This window comes from Pleuronectes platessa, chromosome 18, assembly GCF_947347685.1.
Source record: "Pleuronectes platessa chromosome 18, fPlePla1.1, whole genome shotgun sequence".
In the NCBI taxonomy this organism is placed as follows: Eukaryota; Metazoa; Chordata; class Actinopteri; order Pleuronectiformes; family Pleuronectidae; genus Pleuronectes; species Pleuronectes platessa.
In genome coordinates, this window is record NC_070643.1 from 15,172,838 (window position 1) to 15,192,378 (window position 19,541).

Genomic DNA, 19,541 nt, shown 5'->3' on the forward strand with positions numbered 1-19,541 from the left:
AGTTCACTTAGTTCTGAAGATGTAACCAAATGCTTAGCTAAAAGGAAACGAGTCAAAATTAAATGTAGTTAGTTTTGTGCTTTTCTCTCCTCCGATAAGGAAGATGATTGTTTCCTTAAACCACAACTGCTCAAGCTGCAACAATTCTTTTTCTCCAAAAAAACAAACAGACAACAAAGCTTGATTGAGGATTTTATTGTGTAAGGATATGCATTAACATGCACATTATAAAGCAAATTATTAGGAAATATATACTTTTTCGAAATAGCATACGCTGATTTTGACCAAGTAAAAAAATAGACCTGGTACTCGTCTTCAAATAATAATATAAAACTCACTGGAATCAAACATTTTTTTTCATACACATAAATGAGGTGGGAATCCTGCAGCTGCTGAACACAGAAGTAGTTTAATTCAACTCACTCAGATACTTATGCTGCAACTTGCTTTTGGGTTTATTGCCTCTACCGACTCTGAGACTTTGGCTACTTAAGAGAAACATTAAGTAGTGTGGTAAGATTTAAAGTAATGCCCCAAACTAGATTTCACTCCACTGTTGCATTGTCGGCTCAGCTGGTGTCTTTTTTTTTTATTAACTTAGTGGACTGATCACATCATGTATTAAAGTGGATTTAATGGAAAACCTTTTAATATTTGTCATTTTCTTATGATTTTTATGTTTATCATTTGAAGACACACAGAACGAGGAAATGAAAGTAAAAATAAAAACACAATACAAAGGATTCCCTCCCTTGAAAAGGCACTGTGGGTCCAACAGATATCAAATACAAAATTATTTGCATCAATCATTAAGAAAAGACCGGCGGTCTGATTAAAAAAAATTATATTTTGACTCCGATGTTAATAAGGGAGAATCAAAGTTATAACATTACTGTACATTCATTAGTGAATATTAAACCACTGACTGATGTATGTGCTCTAATACTAAAGAAGAGTTTCTCGTGGAACAAGAAACTGTTTTTTGGAAATAAGTCTAGATGTGGTTCTTTGATCGGACACATCTTGAAAGCTTTATTTTCTTATTGCAAATACATGTCGCTTGGACAGAGTTCCAGTTTAAGTGATGTTCAAGAAATGCTACACTACTATGAAGACGGGTTTGTGTTTTGCATTTCTCAGTTTACAAGGAATAATGTAAATGGAATTTGTTTTTAATACGCCTCTCAAATTAAATGAAAAATAAATGTAGTGAAATATTGGTTACATTTGCAACCACAAATATTTTTTACCTCTTCAGACAGAGTCTTAGAACTAACTTCAAATAAGTCTTTCAACTTAATTCCTGCCCAATTTTACTCAAAACCACTTTTCCTGGACCCAACACAGGGCTTTAACATTAAAAACCAACTTTCCCAAAATGGAAAATAAAGCAAAAACATAGACCAAGAACATACGAGTCACATTTTAAAACAAAAGCAATAATAATAATCACTTCTTTATAGATGATTATGGAAAAAAATACAATATGCTACTGTAGGGTCTGGTCCCGCTCAGGTTGAGGTTTAGACCCTCGAGTTGACAGAGGGTCGAACGATCCTTTAACCTGTGGTGTTTCTCACCATTAAGAAGTCACAGAATGAAGCGGTGGCACAGCGGTGGACCACAGTGATGGCGTCTCCCTCCCTGATTCAAACAAAAACCCCTGGAGGGAATCAGACTTTTGCAGGTGTGACGAAGGAGAAAAGCCGGTGACGCTTTATTTATAATAGCAGCTCAGTTTACTTTTGAAAGGAATATCAGATGTGTGACTTGCTCTCCAGCTTTTCTTGAGAAAGGGGTAAAAACTTGAGGCTGGTTTAGACAATAATTCAGGGAACAGCTGGGTAGATTAACCGCCTCCTGTAGCATCTCTCCACCCTGATAACCTGCTTCTCACCTGTCCACGTACATTCAGCGCTACCTCCTAGAGGCCCTGCTGCTCCAGCTTCACACACCGTGCCTCTAAATGGCACTAAACCACCTGCTTTGACTTGACTGTGCTCCTGCTCACTTGGTTACTCACAAATCTCTCTCCACCTCAAACCTCTCTGTAACTGTACAGTCTCACATTCACGTAATATTCCAAAAATATCGTTAATATTAAACTCGACTACCAGCTTCCAAAGAAGAATCGGCTGCTTCGGTTTTAAGAGTGAAATTAGGTGATAAGGCTGATAACTGAGCGAGCAGCGGTGACACAGCTTCAGATATCTGTTTGTACACAGTGATTCCTCGTCGGGCTCTCAGGCTCTGCTGCAGTGTTGTTGCTGCCCTCGGTCGCGCTCTCTTCCACTTCCGGCTCCGCGCTGGCACCAACGCTCTCCTCGCTGATGTACAGAAACGTCCCGCTGCTTCCCTCTTTTGGCGAAGCGGGTGGAGAAGCGGACAGCAGGCGGTGGGTGAAGGTCACGTGGCTGCTCTGAGAGGGATAGTGCTCCAGGCGGTCGTTCTCCACCTCAGGCATGGGCGTGAGGGCGACGTCGATGAAGGCGGCGGCAGCGGCGTGATGAGCGTGGGGGTCCATGGGGGCGGAGCAGAGGGGATGGGCTGGTCTTGAGGTTTCGAGGTCTGAGCAGCTGAGCTCTGACGAGAAGTGGCTGCAGTGCGAGTCGGCCACTGAGGGCAGGCTGCCGCTCAGGGATGGGGAATCGAACTCAGAGGAATTGATGCTGCGCCGCTCCAGGAGCTGAGCATCCATATCTCCTTGCGTCTCATTCATTCTTCTTTCTCCTTTGCTGACGCTGGCTCTTTTCCAGAGCTTTCCTTTGCTCTTTTTGCCCCCCAACGTGGAGGGTTCCTTCATCCAGGGAGGTGAGGGGCAGCTGTGGTTGTCTTGCTGAGCGCAGCAGCAGGTGGAGGGACATGAACACGGGCCACCGCCAGCTCCTTTGAGACCAGCGGTGCTACTGCTGCAGCTAGCGTCATCCAGGCTGCTGCTGGCGCTGGAGTGTCTCAGCTTCTCCTGCTTGGACTCCACGTCAGCCTGAACCTCCAGACTATTGTCTCTGCAAAATAAAACCACTCACATTTAACCAACAGTATTATAACATTATTTTTTCAACACTGTGATATCTTCCTGCTTGTACGAGGAATATTTTCTGTTCTGACTACCGACCTTTCCAGGGGCATGTAGGCACTGAGGATGGATCCTGCCATGGCCTTGGTGCTGGCGTTGTCACTGATTGTCCCGAGGCTGACGGTGGCCGACTCGCCGCTCAGACTGCAGCGCTCCTTCTGCACGTCCGCCTGCACCTCCATCCTGGAGAGAGAACAAAACAAGTAGTACCACGAGACAACAACATCAACTCAAGTGAAATATGACTGAACGACAATGTATGAGTTACCTATGTTTCTTTTACCGCTTTCTTTCTTTTCAACATTTAAATGATGTATTGTTGTATTTGTCTATGACTTGTATTATTTTGCTTGTTGTCTTTGCTGTTTTGTTTTCTTGTATTTATTTCACCGTCCCTCTGAAGCACTTGTAACAGCTATTTTTTTTAGAGTTATTATAAAATCCTAAATACACCTGCATGAAATAAGTCATAATAACATTTGTTCGGATCAAAATCAAGCAGATGTTTATTATTCAATACATTTTCGTGTCTGTAATTTAAACCATGAGAAGTTATAACAAAGACCTTGAGGTTGAGTCTCTCACCTGTTGTAGCAGCTGCCCGACAGGCTGCCAGTGATGCTGGTCCCGGCGAGCGCTGTGGTGCTGGCGTTGTCGCTCATGTTGTCCCGCTGGGCCGAGCTCATGCCGCAGCGCTCCATGTGGCTGCCGCTGACGCTGAGGCTCAGGCCCGTCAGACCCCCGACGCTCGCGCCATCGCCAAGGCTCGGGTTGTTGAGCCGCGTCTCTGCCACCGAGGTCGTGTCTGTAGAGGAAAGGACGGAAAAGGGATTTAGTAATTTCATTAAATTTACAGACGAGTTTATCTGGTAAAAATAACATCACAGATGATCCCTGTGAACCCACAGACCCTGATCAAAGCATGACACCACATGAAAAAACTATTAATTACTGCAGAAATCTTGCGTATCTTTGTATTCAGTGGCTGTAAATGTTCAATGATTCAAGCTGGAAAAAAATGCTAAAAAAGAAGCAGAAGATAAATTGAGTTTATTATTTGAACTTTACCCAGTGACTTTACTTTCACAGGCTTTACTTAGAATCCTGAAACAACAGATTGATAAATTCTAAGGTGCAAATAAGTGCTGCCATGTCTCACACCTCCCTGCTGTCACGGGGATTTTTAATTATCATTCAGGAAAGCTGTGAGAAACGCGGTCCCTTTCCTCAAGCACCTACGAGGTGAGAAAGGAGAGCTCGACCTCACACAGCCCTCAGGTTGATGCTGACAAACACACACACACTTGACAGGAGAAACCACTGACACTGCACCGGTCATCTCACACATCACACAACTCCCAACACTTATCGGCTTCTCAGATCAACAGTGCTGGCATTTTGTGGGCTATGAATAATCTGCATGAGCAGACAAAGGGCGTTGACGCAGATGTGCTTCTTCCTGCCAATACAAACACATACCAAACCTCCTGGTCACTAAAAACTCTTGGTGTTTTCCAGATACTCCGGTTCTATTTTAGACCTTAAGAAAAAGGTCACATGCACATGTCTACAGGAACTACATGTTTATGAATGAAAGAGAAGAACTACATATAGAAACAGATCATTATTAACCTTCCTGTGTTTGTAGTTTTATTTCCAACCAAGATGTTTTGATGGCATATATTTGGCAGCCTCACTATATCACTTTCACCTCGTCGGGTTACCAGTAGACGTACCTGTGGCTGCAGCTCCACTGCCTATGTTGTCATTTTCGTCATCGAACTCGATTCGCACCCCTTTGCCGCTGCCAGCGGACACTCCACAGCCGCCGCTCCGACACAGTGAGATGGGAACCACTCCGTAGACATAAGCCAGCATGATGGGAACCCCGATGCCTACACAACACAACGTAAACACTCAAGTTAACAGCAGAAGTTTCCTTGTGAGTCAGTGGTAAACTCTATACAGTGTATATAACAAGTTCCTCAACAAACACTAAAAACATTTCACATTTTTAGAAAGATGACACGTGACAATTCCATTCAAAACCACAAGGTGAAGCGTTTCCAAAGTGTTCACTTTCTACTACCGAGCCACCGAGAAAACAAAACCCTGTAAATAATTCAAGTGTAGTTGAGAAACAGATGGTGGAGAAAGACAAGAGGGAAAAGAGAGAGAGAACAAAAACACTTCTTTCTTACCGACAGTGACGGCAGCAACCACAGGCGACACGATGACAGACAGCGTCACACCGCCTGCGATCACCAGGTTCCTCTTGTGTTTGGAGATGTCCTTGCCCTCATAGCGGTTATGGATCTGAGGGGAGGAAACGTGTTTATTGCCTTTAAGGGTTCAATCACAAAATGAGAAGATGCGACTGCGAAACAACAAAAGATCACATTGTCCATGTCGTTAAAAAACGATTTGTTCCTCCGGTCTAAAAACTGATATATGGCTTCATAACAACCTGGATTAGATTATATACATTTTATTCAATGATGAATCTCTCCAGAATCACATCTGCCACGTTGAACAGGTTCACATGTTTCTTTCGTTCATCAAATTGCAGGGAAAGCAATCTCACAATGTGATTCACACCTGTTGATGTCGTTTTAGTTCTGATCTTTAAAATATATTGTTATGGTTATCATTCTTAGTGTGGATTGGCCTTTAGTGAACCAATCTGTTTCAGTGATTTCACATCCCTTTGTTTTCAGTATAGTTATTTTCTACCCTGCCTGCCTCTCCTTTACACAACATCAGAAAAAGAATCATCTCTTTCTTTCCTTCATCTCACTTTAGGTTAAAGTCAAACAAGCATAAAGTATGTAAAACAGACAAATGTGTCCACAAATAGTTTGGTTTTAAAGATCAACTTTACAAGTATAGTTGTACCTTCTGTTCGTCTATTACATGTTATTCCTACGCTGTCTGATGGTAGCTCTCACCTTCCTGCCCACATAGACTGGGATACCAATGATCATTGCGGGGATGGCGATGCCGGCAATAAGGGCGATACCCACAGGAGCTCCGACCAGTGTGCCGAGCTGCCACAGAATCTTCTTCTTCCTGCTCCAGGGCTTCTTTCCCCAGAAGGTGCAGCCTGACGGACTGAGAGGATGGAGAGAGAGAGAGAGAGAGAGAAAGAGAGATTATTTATCCGGGGGAAACTGAGACCGAAAACCAGGCATGTGTTATAGAGTATATTATACACTGAAACGATAATAACTTAAACTAATGTAAAATAAGTCAAATGTCAACTGAAATACAGAAAGGAAACAAAGCGGTAAAAGGGCAGTTTTCATCGATTTTATGATTGTGTCACCTTAAATAGTGCAGGTCAGAGATCTCCTTCATGCAGAGCCAGCAAAACTCACAACCGCATACAGCACAGGTCATGTGATTACAGCTCCCATCATTCATCTTGATGATGTAGGCGGCACACCGAGGACATGGCTTGATGTCATCACCTAGAGGAGGGGGATAGAGGTGAAACCTTTAATCTAGGACTATGAGAATAAAAGGAATTGTGATGGGTGAGCTGAAGGTGCAGATGCGCGTCACCATTTATTTTGTGTGTAAATTCCTAAAAAACTGTCCGTGTTAGTCCATGTGCAATTTGCATTAAGGCCTTTCATTCTAAACTACCTGCGGCTCCGCTCTCTTGACTGTAGCTGAGGGACGAGGACCTGAAACTCCTCAGCCGGAGGTGCTGGGCCCGCTGCTGCCGTGCAGAGTCACACGTCTGGTTGGGATGCCACAGCTGTTTGCAGTGGTAGCAGAACTCTGTCCCGCAGCCCTCACGTCCACAGGTGATCTTTGGGCAGCTGGCACAGCCAAACGCAATGACTGCATAACTGAGAGAGGAACAATACAGACAGTGTGTTTTTTAGATAGTTGCCAGTAGGAGCGCACCGGTGTAGTAGTGCAGCACAACACTAGGGGTCAGCAGGGGCAAAACGACTCGAACAGGAACAGAGCAGGAGAATTAAACTGGGTGGGTAAAATGTCTAAAGTGCATAAATACAAGATTTCACAGTTGGTGACATGAACATCGTCAGGAATGTGTTGGCTACGTAAACACAGGAAATTTGCTGCTACATACTTTCCATGATGATATCACCTATAAGCTCTGTTACAGTAAATCAATACGGGCACAATCCCTCCTGCATGAGCGCATGTCACCATGGTGTCTTTCATCAATCATTGCAATACCCAATTGAAAAGCTGTTATTGAAAACTGCACAGCAGGACGGAGCGGAGGGAATTTCCAATAACTGGTTTTATTATTGTGAGCATACAACTCTAACGCAGCTTGACAAACAGGTACCACAAAAATCCATTGTTGCAGCAGTCATTCATTACCTCACACTATTATTGCTTCAAATAAATGGTCTAATTATTTTTTGAAAAGTTAAATGATAGGCAGGACTGTGACTCGTAAAGCGACTTGTGTCTCACTGGTTTGGATACAATGAGACATTAAGAGTTATGTTGTTAAAACCACAGATACTGTGGGAAGGTCTGAGGAGCACCTGGTCTATTAATATAATATGTTTGTAGACATATAACGACCTCAGCTAAACCCTGTGACTGTTGTGGCCATTCTGGCTCCCACAGCAGAGGCATCATGGGAAAATTAAAACCAGGCAATAAGGAAAAACAAACACTTGTGGATGGATAATGTGGACAATTTGTTACGGTTCTATAGTGAGACAGAGGCCCAGTGTGTGAGTGTGTATGAAGCTGCTTATTCAAGTCAACATAAACGCCCTGGAAAAGATTTAGAACAAATAGAAATGATGGCATCAGCTGACACTCACACACTCACACACCACGTCTGTTGGTTCATCTACACACTTACATGTACCTACAGCTTCTAACTGGGAAAGATCTTAGTTCAAATGAGATAAGCATTTAATCTAATAGACATGCTCAGGTGATACTAGACAAGCAACAGTGAGTTACTGAAACAGAACCGGTCAGTGTGTGTCAGCAGTGACTCAGAATCAATATTGGAAAAAACATGACCCATCATGACCTCCCTTCTTTCAATAACAGGTTTGGCTTATGCATTATGTGATATTTCCTATAAAAGCATACAAGCTGGATTATACTTTTCTAAATGAGTGAAAACTAGAAAAATTATGTTTTTCTTTCTTTTTAATGGGTTGCCAACAGTCCAGTTGTGGGGATGTTATTTGTGCAGAAGCTAAACAACATTGTGTACAGACAGCTTGCAGACGGTCTGCAGTCACACCTCGGTGAAGCAAACTGTTGCCAAATGGGGTTTGACAGTTGTAACTGGCTGGGAGAGATTCCAAGTCGACCTTTTGCTGTTAAAACTATCTCACATATATTTCAGTGTAACAACACATTTCTGTATGACGCCACTGCAAAGTCAGGACTCCCCTGTGCATGGATAGGATTTCTTTCCTCATGCAGAGGATTCTTGGGAGTTAATATCCGCTGAACAACAAAGCCCAAAAACTTGTGAGTGCAATTACACGAGAATCATCAGTGAGAGCATTCGGCTGTGGAGAGTGTGGCGGGGAGCCAGAGCTGAACCGGGTGGAGGAATAGAGCAAGAAGAGCTGGAACAAGCTTATGAAAGAGCCATTCTTCGAACAGACAGGGTCAGCAGTGTTGATGAGACAAAGCCATGAGAGGGAGTGAAGGGTAAAACCATTTCTGAATTCAGCCATCATTAAGACAGGGAAAGGGCGCGACTGAACCACAACGCTGATGAATACATATGTAGTGTTAATCAAACCAGTCCAACAAGCGCCTGCAGTAAAAACCACAGACGGGTGCGAGTGTGGACGAGCAGCAGAAGTACACAGGGCAATGAGCGACACGAAGCAGAGTGACCTACTGAGCAGGGACAGTGTTATGTCAGCCTCAGCTGGGGCCGCTCGGAGCAAACTTCTGCTTCTCTACCAAACACACATGACCCTGAAGTGACCCTCAGCTCCACCGTCACCTCCATGTGACGGGGTCTTAGTTCCAAATAAATCATCTCTAACTGAAAGTAACAAGCGAGTCAAATGTGTATTTTTTTTATAAAGTGTATAAGGGAATCTTGGCAGAATTTCATTTATCCATCTGTCCATCGTCAACCATTCACACACACATTCACTCCTTCAGACCATATCGAGTCTCTGATTAACCAAACCCTAATCTGTCTTCGGAACCTAATTGGGTAAATATACTTATTTATGACGCGTTTGATTGTTCTACAATTTTAAAATGTATTCATATTATTCAAACTGCGTCTGAGTCCCTATTCACTGGTAAATATACTTGTGTATTTAAAATCCCTCTACATTCTATTAGCAGCACTAAAATGACAGAGTGTGACGACATCGCTTTATCAGTCGCTCGCTGATCTTTTTCGGGATGACTCATTCGGCTGACAGAATACACGGCTCTCTCACTTCTACGAGTTATTTTTAACTGGCGCATCAATGCAGAAGCCTGGGTGAGCTTCAAAAGGAAAGATTACAGCCTTTGAGTTTCCTCGATGCTGCTGCTTACTGTTATTTTGGGACCCGTGTGTTGGTTATATCAGATCATCAAGCATAAGGTAACCGGAAAACAGATTCTGAAATGTGAAGATGTTGTGGAAATAATCTCACAGACCTGAAACCGTCATGGCAGATGGGATCAAATAGATTCAATAAATTGTTGTATGTTTTGTTGCTTTCCGTTAATCAATTTTGTAAGTAGATATCAGGTTGTTCAAATATGTGAGTCACTGATTGGACTTTGTAATCCCATTTGCTTACCCACAGTCCGGGGCAGGACACCAGCGGCAGTCAGGCTCACCCACCAGCCACCTCCGCAGCATGAACTCCTCATACTTCTCCATGAGGGCTTTGTCTCCCAGGATCATGCGGATGTCATGAGGATTGAAGCGCTCTGCACACTCGGGGCAGCTGATGTTGACGCGAGACTCTGAGATCTCAATGCGCAGGTACTGTCGCAGGCAGTCCGCACAGGAGCGATGGGGACAGGTCATGATGTCGGGGAAGCGGTCGCGTACATGGCGCAGCAGGCACAGGGGGCACTCCAGGTGCTCTGATATTGACACTGATGAAGTCGACGCTACGCCCGGTAAAGAGTGTTCTGAGGTTTTGTCTAGGAAGGTCTCTGACTGCACAACTTCGGTGCTGACAACGGGGTCCACTCCAGATCCGGTCTGCAGAGGCTTGGACTTGAACTTGGGGTCGCTGGTTGGACGCCGCCGCCGACCAAACAGCGCGTGCAGGGACAGGCGACGCTTCTTGGGGGTCTTTCTAATAGAAGGGAGGCTGACAGAGGAGGTGGCCGATTGAAGATCTCGTTCTGAGCCTGTGCTGCCATGATGTTGCTGGTGCAGGCTGCTCATCGTGCAAGAAGGGGCTGTGTTGGTGTTAGCACCAGAAATTACCACATCAGGAGAGGAGATGAGGCAGAGCGGAGGGGGGGAGAGGGATTGGGTTTGAAGGGACAGGTTGATTGGGGAAGGGAGCGGGGCAGCTGTTAGCTAGGACATTGCAACTTGAAGCTAGAACAGGAGGTTTTGAAGACCGTGGTGATGTCTGTCCCAGGTCTAAACCACAGTGATGCAGGGGCGAGGATGTAGATTTTCAGATATGGGACACCAACCTGAGAGAAACAGAAGAACAACAGGAAATAAGGTACCGAACCACAGCTGAATGCATTCACTTTTAATGTGCTGCTGCAAAAACAGAAACATTTGCAAGCAAAATGCAAAACCTGTTCTTCAGGAAGCAAAACCACTTTTCTCCTGGGGATAAGACAGTTGAGATATGATATAATCTAATCAGCAAAGTCTATAAAAGCAAGATCATTCCTTGAATTAGGTTTTGCAGAGTGAAGAAGATTTAATCAGGCATGCCTCCCATGTACGCATATTAGCCTGCTTGCAGACACAACTGCAGGCTTTCCCCAGAGTGTGCATTGGTCAAGTGTTGGACAAAACAAGTCAAAATCTTCCACAATAGATCTCAGATGTGAACACAGCTGTGCGGCCACACCTCGACACTCAAGTGCTCCCACATGTTCGTGTTTTACGATGAGAACAACTTCAGGATAACTCATCACTTGCGAGGGCAGAGTTTCTGTAGTGCAGACATACATCCACACTAGACATACGAGGGAGGGACCTTCAAGTATTGACGAACAAATTCCCGGCATTTCAGAAAGGGACACAACCTCGGATTTCAACAGTGACACTGTGTGCTGCCGCCATAATGTACAAAGGGCAGTATATGTGCGTTTAATCAGGTTAACCTGTCAACAGGATAAATAGATTTTAGTCTCAGTAGCCAATAAGACAACTGAACAGAGGAAAGTGTGTTTTCAAGGTTTTAAAGACCAGACAGATGTTGAAAAGAAATTGCATCACCGTTTTTACAACACAAAGATTCCAGTTGTAAAAAAACAAATGCTTGACGCACGTAACCCATGACAGACTTTACTTTAAATACCGGTTTGTTTTTTGAGGCCAGTTCGAAACATTCAATGTATGTTTAGTATGTCCACTTTGTCCGACTTCTCTCTCTGCTTGTGTGTGCACCAAGGAAACCAAGACGTAACAAATTAACAAGACGACAGTAAATCTCCACAGGGGCAGCGATCTCAAAAAGGCTCAGTCTCACAAGCTAAGAACCTGTCTGACTGGCTGTGGTTCTTCTTTCCTCGTGATGACCAGCAGGCAGCAGTTTTATTGCAGCTACTTCTGTGTTAAGAGTTTTTTTTTTTTCCATTAAAGAACTTCTCAGCCAGTTTGGTGTCTGGCCTGGACATTTCATAAAGCTGAGTGTCCTTCCTCTTCGATGTCATCCAAATAAGTTGGATAGGTAATCCTTGATTGATCCTAACCGAGCAAATTCTAGTTTTAGTAGCTCAAGGGCAGAATAGATACATGTAAAAAAAAAAAAAGAAGAAGAAAAGAATAGAATGACAGAGCTAGTTGTTTATTTGTTTTTTCCTGTCAAGCAGTGATCAGTTTCCCCAGGATCTTATCACAAGTGGTCACTTCATGTGCACTTGAGTGTCCATCAGATGCTGGTTGTAAAATGCAATCCATCTAAACTGGCTCTTGACACATTTGAGAAGCTCTAAATATGTTCTCCAGCATAAAAAGGAAGATATCTGTACTGATACTGTAACGTCTTTTGATTTTACGCCCAAACATCCTCGTGTACAACGAAAACGAAAGCAATAGCCTCGTTGTTCCAAAAGCCTTGGAGCAATGTGCATAGTTAACTGTGTTCTAAAGATAAACGTGAATTAAAAAGCCTGTCAACCATAATTGCATCTCATCGAGCCATTAGCGCTGAAGCCAAGTTGTAAAGAATAATGTTTTAAATGGCTCGGAAAGTTTTTAAATGTCACAATTGAAAACCAAAGTCAGCTATCTTCATACAAATACTTGGGTGTGGTCGGCTATCTGTTGTCCTGGAAAGATCAGAGGGAGTATGTCAACATAGTGTCTGAAGTCATTTGGAGCGAGTGGACAAATCCTTTTGATTAGTTTTTTACTTTTGTCATAAAGTACTGTAGTACTACGTGGCACAAGTACTTTTACTTTGAAGTCGAAACTGGTCCGCCGAAAAAAACAAAAAGCTGGACAAAGACTTTTTGGAAAACCCCTTGAAACACTATGACTCAGGTCCACAGTCACATTTGTTCGCTGGTGAATAATCGTTAAACAATGTTAGACTGAAGCACATTTTGTTCACCAGTTGATCCTAAAAGTACCTAGAAGGCCACTTCGCAGAGTGTGTTCCTCTGCCAAGGCTAATGCTCTATCATGCCATGTTAAACAAAGTGAAGGAAATGACTGGATCCACTTCTGCTCTGGCTTTTGAGGATGCTATGTGATGCTACATGTATGTATCCTTAGTTTGTCTCAAGCTGTAAATGGAGCTGCTTCTGTGATACCTGACAAACTGTACATGCTCAGACAATAAAGTATTATCAATCACTAAATCATTTAACTCGAGTTGTATCAGGGCCCTGAGCCAAACTCCCTGGGGCAAACAAAAAGTCCCAATACCGGAGTTTCCCTGAGGAGAAGGAATATTTTTGAAAATCTCAGTTCATCTATCAGAGTTTACACCATAGACACCGAGGGCTAAATCAAGTTCATGGGGGATTCGACTCCTAAAAGAAAAACATCCCTGCTCGGGAAGCTGTACTTTCTTAAGTCTCATGAACTTCCTGATTTGGCTTCTAGCACTGAATGTCAACTGAATGTTTTCTCTCTGCGCTGTTACATGTCTGCAAACACTTACTTTTGCTTTTAGTTTGTGCCCAGCAATAATCAAAATGAATCAGCCTGAGTTTTTAGACCAGATGGACCAGAAGTTCAGGCTTTGTTGTTCTTTTCTGCATTGCACAAAAATGATTGTGCTTTTAATACGTCAGCCAACTAAGTTGTTCTAATATCCACACGACTTCAGCCCCGCTGTGGAAACACAAATCACCATGTGCTGGAGGAACTTTCACCCGAGGGAAATGAAAAGGTCATTGTTTCTCAGGACATTAAATGTTCCTGGATCTTTTGGGGGGAAACCACCTTCTGATGCCACTGGACACATTGTGCCTCATGGTGGAGACAAGACGCCTGCAAACCTGTATGAGATAGGATCTTCAGATCATCAGGTAACATCTTTAATCTTTAAACACCTTCAGTCAAGTAGAACGATCTCAACAATCTACACTTGAGTGCCCTGGCTCTGACCTGTATCATGACCATGGAAACCTGAGGATGCTTGGGTTGGTGAGGCATGAAGATAACTTTGCAGTATGATGGCCTCACACTATAATTCCACATCATAACAAAGCTCATCATAAAAGTCCAAACCCCTCAAATCACGTGCATGAGAGGAAACTTTAACAAGACTTAGGAGCAATTTCAAGCAACCCACAGGTCGATGTGAAATTACACTCCCCAGGAGTAATTAAACTGGAAAAGCCTCAGCTCTGTACTGACTGAGAAGGAGTGAGTGGGACTTTCCATGTGACTGAGGTCAGTGTGTGATTGTGTTTTGGTGTGTGTATGCACATGCATGTAATCAAGTTCTAAGGCTTAGGGGCAATCACATGCAACCACGGCTCACACACTGGGATGTAGTCCCGGTTCCTGAGACAACCACAGAGCACGAAGCCTACCACGGCAGATTAAACGGTTTCAACCTTCCGTCAGCTCTACAAAGAGTTTACATCAGCTGATGTTATTATGCTATTATACTACTTTGCTTCTGGAGAAACGGGTCAATGCAAGGTCACCAAGTTAAGGTTTTTAGGAAGTCACACTATAATCTGTGTGTCAAGATGGATGAGGGAAAAAATAGCAACAAAATGTGTCACCTGAGTCTAGAGTGGTAATGGTTTTAACAAGTTTAGCCCTGCAGACCACAGAGCAATAACATGCTGGCTCCGGCACGGCAATAAACAAAATGAATCCAGGTTACCATCGCCTGTAATTTCACAAAGTGACAATAACGTGTATAACCACATTGCAATGGAACAATTTGTGCTGCAGGTATATGACTGCACGCCGCTGCTGTGTTTCACGTGCACCATTTGTAATTTTTTGGGACTATTAATAAGCCATAAACAGAACATGCCTGTCTCCAAAAGAAACATCCTTTCCTGAATATTCACACTAACAATGTTGGTCGCAAAGGCTTATCATTTCCAAAGTAAACAGGAGAGCTGAAGCCTAAATAAAACAAGCTCACAGCGAAGACATAGCATCTGCATGCAATTTATTTCCAGTAAAAAATATATATAACCTTCAGCTGACCTGAAACCGTCTCCTTGACGTTTAACACACAACAGTTACATTTGTGATCTCTCAGTGTCACAGTAAATTAACAATAACAAGATGATAGTTTAAATCAAGTAAAATGTTAAATTTCACAGTAAAGGGAAAGTCATAGTGACTCTTCAGTTGTTCATGTCGTAGTATATACAGCAGACTGTAGCCTTGGGGTACTTGTGTAACCTGGGTCCCTTAAGTTGGATGTAGAATGGAGAAGCAACAGTGATTCAGTACCTGTCCAAGACTGGTTCTTAATCCATGATATTTGAGAGTTACTAGAATCTGAAATATGCCTAAACTTTTGTTAATAAAGAACTGTGACAAATACTCAGCAGGATATTTGATAGTTGATAGATAAACGTGTCAGTGCTATCTGGTGGGAAGTCGATAAAGAAAAAAGCTGCTCTGCTGTTTCTCAATGCTTCAGGCTAAATTTAGGTGACGGTTGGATTTATAATCAAAACTCGTAGTTTCAAAGAAATCACTTGTGCAATGAGCGGCTTCCACGACTTCAAACCAGTCAAAGTATTCTTCTGCAAAGGGTTCATCACGTACACTAATTTCCGCTGACATTCCAGCTGGAGGACAGACTTCCTGATCATGACAATGCATCCAGTTATTACGACTATGTACAGAGGAAGAGCCAAGTGACAACAAACAATTCCACTTTTTTTATACCTCATTTTGTTTATCTAGCAGTTATATTTCAGTAATTTTAAACTGTTACAATATTCTAAAGCCCTGTTCCTCTGAACAAGTTCATACAGAAATACAAAGTTACTGTTAGACTGGCCTGCACTCATCAGGCCAACTTTCTGTCCACGGGACATCGACACAACCAAGTAGCTTAATGAATCTCCGTTTAGTCTTTCATCTGTCAGCCCCAGTATAATAATAAGGTGTGATGTTGGACATGGTGGGGACAGGAGACAGTGGAGTGAATACGTCTGAGGCTGCTTTTAGCACTGTTTACTAAACAGTCCGATTTAGAGCCAACAGAGGAGGGTACTTTTCCACTGTATCTTGTACATTACGATGAGGCAACAGTTTTATTCAAATGTCACTGACAATAATGGTGAGGATGCAACTGATGATGCAAATGAATTGCTTCTGGCAAAATGGTACATCATATAAAAAAAGCTAGTTGAACATGAGGCTTTATTATTTTTCCAGATAAAGATATAGACTTACGTTTGTATGAGGAAATGCCATTTGCATTATATATATATATTTTTATATGGCAAACTAAATGCAATAATTCTAAACTGAAAATGTCTGCTCAGAGCAGCCGAGTCGCTCTACACATATTGAGCGGACACGTCTTCTCTTTTAAATGTTTGGCGAAATCTGCAACACCGGTGTTGTCTCAAGTTTATCACCCAGTGGAAAATGTTCCGTCCAGTAGCATCCCTGTGGTCCACACTCAATACAGACTTAGGTTGACTGTCCTAATCTAAACCAGAACAGTCAAGCCATTTAGAATAATGACTGCTTGCAGAAAACCACCGAACCAAATGCTAGATTAAATACATTTTCAAGCAAGACAGGATGAGTAGTGGTGGGTGAATCCATTCCATCCAGGGCTGTGCAAAATAATGATGTATCTATTACATCATGACCTGACCTCACTCGTTCACCCCACTAAGACCATGACACGCCATGACGCTCTCTACGGCAACATGATTTCACCCCAAACAGCAGGGGAGTAGGAGGCAGATGGGGGGGTGTGATGGCGGTGACATCCCTGCCCTATACTGTGCTACATGGAGGAAGGAGACTCCAACAGCTATTCACAATTCACCAGCAGCGCTCGTCTCACGGTTTAATCAAAGCCACTGATTTGACAGTGTTTGGATTAAGTCTACTAGAAATTTTTAAGAGTTGTGTGGGAAACTGAAAAGAGCTTTTTGATCTTATTAGTCAGCTTGTGTCATGTTGAAATCGTCAAATCTTCAGTTGCCTTCGAGGCTGAGCAGCTGTTCATGTTTACTGATAGGTTTGCAAAAATGTCAAGATAACCACAAACTGTGAGAACACTTCTTCTTATTGGTCACACATAACAAAACCACACATATTTTACAGACCAATCGTAACTAAAGAATTCAAAAACAAAGTTTAAATGTCTGCTATGTGTTCCTGGGGCACAAATGTTTGCTAGCTCAAACAGTCAAAGTCTGGAACCGGCCCGAGCTGGTTGACTATTGCAAAAAAGCAAATGTTTGCTTCGAAAATAAGGTCATTGGTCTTGTATGTCGATGTCAGATGAATGACAGAGGAGCGTTTGATTGGCTATAATGGCAAAAACCATAATGGTAGAAGAATAAAACATGGATTTCTCAAATTTGACATATGAATTTACAAATTGATTCTTACATGTGAACATGTAGATGGAAAAAAATCTGTTTCATTATGAACTTGATGGCCCCTAAATAACTGGTAACCAAATTTAGGTCAGTAAACCATAAAACTAGTTCAGGCTGAGAATGGGTAGCGGGTGATGGCTTTACAAACCAGTTTCTGGTAAAAATGCTTAAACAGGAATTTAAATACAAAGTCGTATAATCCTGGGCTGATATTTTAGTATATAAAGCAATATAAGTAATTATGCAATGTTTGAAAATGTCCTTTCTGCAGCAAAAACAAAAAACACGGAATTAAGCAATGCGGTTAAAAATGATGGCACAGCAGTTAAACTCGAATCCTAAAGTTTCACCAAACTTCGAAGCATGAAGTTTCGTTTCAGTTCCATTGGCTGAGTGCGCGGCTGAGATTGGTCCAGTTAAACAGTAACAGGTTGTCAGCAGGAAACAAAACACTGTGACTCATTGACAGAAAGCTTGGGTGAGGACGCCGTAGACAAATTAAGCAACAAAGCTGTAAAAGTCCCCCAGTAAATACAGACGGACTGTGCCCAGCGGTAGATACGATATCTACTCAGCAAAAACAATGTTGACTGTGCCATAAAAGTGACAACAGAAAGACACTGTCGGTCATTGTTCCCATTTGCTGAGGGATACCTGTGTTTAGCAACAGCACGAGTCAAACTCATTTAATGAAATATTAATGTTAGATGAAGCTCTTCCCCATTCAAAATTTAAATCAGCAATAACTGAATATATATTTGAGTGTAATAAACGTTAAACATTTTTAAAAAACAGACTTTGCTTTTATGTCACACTAATCTTTGCAAATTACCCAAATTTAAGAGAATAAAACGGACCTAAATGGATGACAAGCATTAATAATTCACATGAGATGTTTTTATAAGTGTCCTTTAAAAAAACGAATCAATTATTTGCAAAGCAGCTACAAAGACATTGAGTGTTTTGTAACGTGCAATTGTTGTAAACCATTACATGATTATACTTTAACAACACATAATTATTGACAAATGCGTTAAAAACTGCTAAACAAATAAAAAAAGGTAAGAGTAAGAGATTTGAGTTTCCCAGAGATTTATAAGAACAGAGTAAAAAGGTTTGCATGTTTAACATGTAAAGAAGCTGATCCTTAAACCGGGAGTGCAAACAAACTGAACACATGACGATATCGAGGATAAACTGCGTCTCAGCCAGGAAAATAAAAAACCATCGACAGTTCACTGAGCGCCACCACACATACTGGTTTACGAGTAGTGACACTAATAAAACAACGAAGGAGAAGGCTGTTAAAAACAGAGAGACGTCATCTGATGCTGGGCACAGTCCCACTCGCATTTTGTTTACACTTTCCACCTGGCTACACAGCTAGCCTGCTAAGCTAACCAGATTTGGCTAGCAGGGAGCTAAGTGAGCAACTTTAACTGCCCGGAGAGTTTCTCCTCTGACGAGCTGTGGTTTCCCCCCCTCGCTGGTCAGATGATTAAATCGACTGTCAAACACGGCCCGAGTCGAAATTAACGGACACCTCACGTGAAGGGTAAACGCTGAGGGATTCCTGCCGCCCCCTGTAGTTCCAACGATGGGACTTTACAAGCTAACGATGCTAAACGCTGCTAGCCTCTCGTCAAGCCCCGCACAGGAGGAAGTTCTCGTTTGTTTCCATCTCTTCACCAAACCAGGGCGACTTCTGGCTTCTAATGTCTTTTTCTGCACAGACACTCACCGTTCAGCTTCCAGCCGATCGCACCGTGCGTCCCTACAGAGGAAGCTCCGCTGCCTCCATGTCTCCGGGAGCCCAGAGAAGAATGTGTCACAGGAAACTTCGCAGGACGAACTGACTACATTCTCCGACTGCTGCTGTCAAGGCGGAGAACTGTGGTGCCACGCGTGAGGGTTCCGCCTGGATTTTCACTATAAAACATAAAGGTACGGTGGAAAAACGTGGATTTACTTTGCAATAAAACAAATGATTGAATTACTTGTTGTTGTCACTATTATCTTATTTAAATACAATTTTGTTTTTGCTTGTTCACAGTTTGGAATCTATGGTAGAAAAATAGATAAAAACATATAAACATCTTGTTGATGGCACCTCAGAGCCATAGTACAAAATAGAGACAAACAATCAAAATTACAGACAGTAAATTGGTACTTTGTTATCCTATCATTCATTTTACAGAAAGTCACTTAAAGGATAGTATATAATTATTCTCTCTTATGCTTTAAAGTGGCCATTTTCTGA

The 19,541-nt window shown here is 42.5% G+C and overlaps 1 protein-coding gene and 1 long non-coding RNA gene across 2 annotated transcripts; one reads left to right on the forward strand and one right to left on the reverse strand.

Moving 5' to 3' along the window:
* Positions 1 to 179: 179 nt before the first annotated feature.
* Positions 180 to 19,189, reverse strand: rnf19a (ring finger protein 19A, RBR E3 ubiquitin protein ligase). Its single transcript, XM_053446698.1, has 10 exons — positions 19,023 to 19,189; positions 9,865 to 10,726; positions 6,725 to 6,933; positions 6,402 to 6,546; positions 6,025 to 6,187; positions 5,278 to 5,392; positions 4,813 to 4,971; positions 3,662 to 3,881; positions 3,116 to 3,259; positions 180 to 3,005 (listed from the first exon to the last, which is right to left on the reverse strand). The coding sequence occupies exons 2-10, from the start codon at positions 10,464 to 10,466 to the stop codon at positions 2,204 to 2,206; spliced, it is 2,559 nt and encodes an 852-aa protein (XP_053302673.1). The 5' UTR covers positions 10,467 to 10,726; positions 19,023 to 19,189; the 3' UTR covers positions 180 to 2,203.
* On the forward strand, positions 9,465 to 13,086 carry LOC128461670 (uncharacterized). The gene is made up of 2 exons (XR_008342286.1): positions 9,465 to 9,662; positions 9,871 to 13,086. It is a non-coding gene; the product is annotated as an uncharacterized LOC128461670 (long non-coding RNA).
* Positions 19,190 to 19,541: the final 352 nt, after the last annotated feature.